Genomic DNA, 3,294 nt, shown 5'->3' with positions numbered 1-3,294 from the left:
ATCACACTCTACGTACGATCTTCTTAGAGACGTCAGTTCCTCGATGTACGTTTCACTTTGCACGATTTCTTGCACAATCGCGTCGTGCTACTTGCGAGACACGCTTACCCACAACCGTCCCACCAACACGGACATCCGGATCACGGAGGAAAGGTGCTGGATAGAGCCCCGGTTTTGCCGTTCCATGCTCGTTAATCCGTTCGATTAGGAATAGCCGGACGAGTGTATTTAATCGCGAGCAATCGCAGCCAAGCGAGCATGACAGCGAAGAAGAGATAGGCAACGCACCACGGTACGGCGAAACTCGTTGGCACACTTTCCTCGATCGACTCCGATTCTGTCGTCCGATTTTCCTAAGCTCGCGAACAGGTCCTCGACAGATATCTGGTCCATCGTTCTCGATCGCGAATTCCCTTCCAGCATCTGCTATCTGTGGAATTTCTCGGCCATTCTCATTGCAGAACGACAGAATCAAGTACACACGTACAACAACACACACGAGTTTCTTTTTCGTTTCTTTTCTTTCTTTTTTCTTTTTTTTTGTAAACAGTTACTTGGTTACGTTTTTTATTCGACTGCGCAATAAATAAATAATACAAAAGAGGCAGAGTGGATGAGTGTAGAAAAAAATGGAGGTATAATAAATAAACATGCTTCGACAAAGTGTACTTTGGTTTCTCCAGCGTCCGTCCGTGTCGTCGGTTATCCGTCGAATTGGTCACTTGGTGCGGTCCACAAACTGATCGTTACGTTTTTCTTCTCGTCACCGTGCGTCGCACGCGATACGATCCTCCAAAATGCGTCACTTTCGAACAGGCAGTCCGTCGTGTCCGTCACTGATTACCGTCGTCGAGCGTCATTGTCACTGTCAAGAACCTCAGTCTTCGTCTCGTGTCTGGTGTCTGGTGGCTCGCGCGTAGAGTCTCTTCGACGCGTGTCGAACGATGCTGTGGTCGGGACGACCATCCGTCGAAGAGGGTCTACGGCGAGCGGCTCCTGCTGGGCGGGTGCGATCGATCGACGCGGCATCAGGACACCCGCGAGTCACCGAACAGGTGCGCGTATCCTCTGTACGGAAGATCGTGGTCCAGCTCGTCGAGGGACCGCTTCTTCCGGTAGTGGTGATGGCCAACGTCTTGCGCGTAGACCACGTGGTGGCCACCGCCACTGTCGTGGCCGCTGGTCAGTTTCTTCACGGCCACGATCAACGAGAGCATCAGCGCCAACGCGGATACCATCAACGCCTTCATGGCTAACAGACCAAGGGCGCCAAATCCTAGCGCCGCCATCATCTTGCCTGGAAATTACATGATCTGAGTCAATTCTGGAGATAACTTAGCTTTAAACTTAGAGTAAGATCGATAGTGGATTTTTGAATCACTAAAGTTTCGCGATTCGATTTCTAGGAAGCTAGTAGCAGCTATTGATTAACGATGGAGGAATCTGATGTTGTTAAGTATAGGATAAAGATAGATTCAAGAGTTTGGCGAAAATTGTAGTTGTATTTAAGTGATCAGCTTACCCATCATCAGCGCCATAATTAGATATCCGCCGCCGCCACCCTTCTTTCCGCCGCCGCCGCCGCCTCCGAATCCACCGCCACCGCCACCGCCTCCGAACCCACCGCCGCCTCCTCTTCTGGCTGAAACCAAGACAAAACCTCTGAATAACGAACTCCTAGTGAAATTCTCTAGTCCTCGATATAATCTCCAATCAACCTTGATCGACAGGCAAACTCTCTTGAAGAGCACTCTCGATATTCTGCGGCAGGAAGCTGGGCAGTTTGATTCGAAGCTCCCGCCCTTCCAAGAACTGCATCAGGGTGCCCATACCGCCGAATCCCTTCATCAGACGTCCCTTTCTAAACGGCTCGGTCCCAGGCACCTCGACCAGACTGACTCCGTCGAATATCTCGATGTTCGGCTCCTTGCTGGACTTCTCCAGCAGCTGTTGGACGATCTTCCTGACGATTCTGACCCCGTAACAGGATACGGAAGCGTTCGCAGCGTCCGCGTTCGAACAGCTAGCCGAAATCCCGCTCCAAGCGTCGTCCGTGTCGTTCGCGTCCGCGGTGTACACCTGGTTCGCGGTGGAGAGTACGCAAACGATCAAAAAGCACAAGGCGAAGGAACGGCGTTGCCCGCCGCCTCTGAACGCCGCGTCCCAATCCATCGTGCGTAGATCGCGAGATCGTTCGAGTCGAGACGTCGAATCACGTTAGTCGGACGAGAAGCGCGTTTAATTTACTCGTATCGCCTCGATCGGGACGTGTAACGCGCGAGCTTGCAGCACACTCGTTAGCAAAGAGTAGCGAACCTGCGGAACCTACGGCGGAGGTCCGAGTGGTGCATCGTAGCGCTGATCAAATCTCATTTATATAGTTGTACGTGCCGGTCGGTGATTGTACTACGAAAAAAGCAACGAGAGCATCGCCGGCTGCGTTAGACCGGCCAGAGGCCATTCTCTTATTCGTGTTGTCGGCTACTCTCGTGTGCATTAGCCAGCAATTTTTCGCCCGCCCGTCCGATCCAGCCTCCTCGCATATACCTTTTTCTTTTTCCTTAATTCTTATTTTCGCGAGCGTTTCAGAGCGTTACGCCGCGGTTGGCTGCGGGAGGCCGGCCAGCGCCGTACCCTCCAACACACGGACAACCGGCTGCCCCACGGATACCACCTCCGCGTCCTATCTCTCGTCCTCGTCCCGTCTCTCGCCGGTTTTCTCTCCGCTCGCGGATCCCAGATCCTCTCGTCGACGCGTAACTCTTTTATTCTAGATCAGTGGACATCGCCAGCGATGTTGACGCGCCGTGCAACCCCGCCCCGCAAACCGACAGCCGCTTCCTTTCCCTCTTCCCGCGCTTTAGTGGAGCAGAAGAGAACGCGACCGATTTCGAATCGCGCGATACGCTGTCTGCCTGCCTACCAGCCACGTATACCGATACCAGGCAATTAAACGAACAGCCACGCGAGCCTGCTCGCGCCACATATTACCCACCATGAAGTCTCGTTCACGCGCAGGGGCTCAACGACGGGAACCATCGCGGCGAAACAGGAACGGAATATAATAATCCGTGGGACCCTTCGAGACGACCATTGCTTGGGCAGCTGGTATGCAGTGGGAGGCATGATCTGCTCTCTGGCTCGATCGGCACACCAACCAAGATATCGCCCCTGACGAGAACTAGTTCATCTCGCTCCCGTTTCGTACCTTTCTCTTCTGTTCCACTTCCCTTCGCGCGTCACTCGAACGATACGAGCTCTGTACACGCACACATGCACACGTAACGCTGGCTG

The 3,294-nt window shown here is 53.4% G+C and overlaps 1 protein-coding gene across 1 annotated transcript; it reads right to left on the bottom strand.

The window, feature by feature from the left end:
- Positions 1-1,028: 1,028 nt before the first annotated feature.
- On the bottom strand, positions 1,029-2,172 carry LOC143428233 (uncharacterized). The gene is made up of 3 exons (XM_076902956.1): positions 1,719-2,172; positions 1,523-1,642; positions 1,029-1,297 (listed from the first exon to the last, which is right to left on the bottom strand). The coding sequence occupies exons 1-3, from the start codon at positions 2,170-2,172 to the stop codon at positions 1,029-1,031; spliced, it is 843 nt and encodes a 280-aa protein (XP_076759071.1).
- Positions 2,173-3,294: the final 1,122 nt, after the last annotated feature.

This window comes from Xylocopa sonorina, chromosome 10, assembly GCF_050948175.1.
Source record: "Xylocopa sonorina isolate GNS202 chromosome 10, iyXylSono1_principal, whole genome shotgun sequence".
In the NCBI taxonomy this organism is placed as follows: Eukaryota; Metazoa; Arthropoda; class Insecta; order Hymenoptera; family Apidae; genus Xylocopa; species Xylocopa sonorina.
Note: the sequence above shows the minus strand (reverse complement) of the source record. Positions and strands in the feature narration are given on the sequence as shown.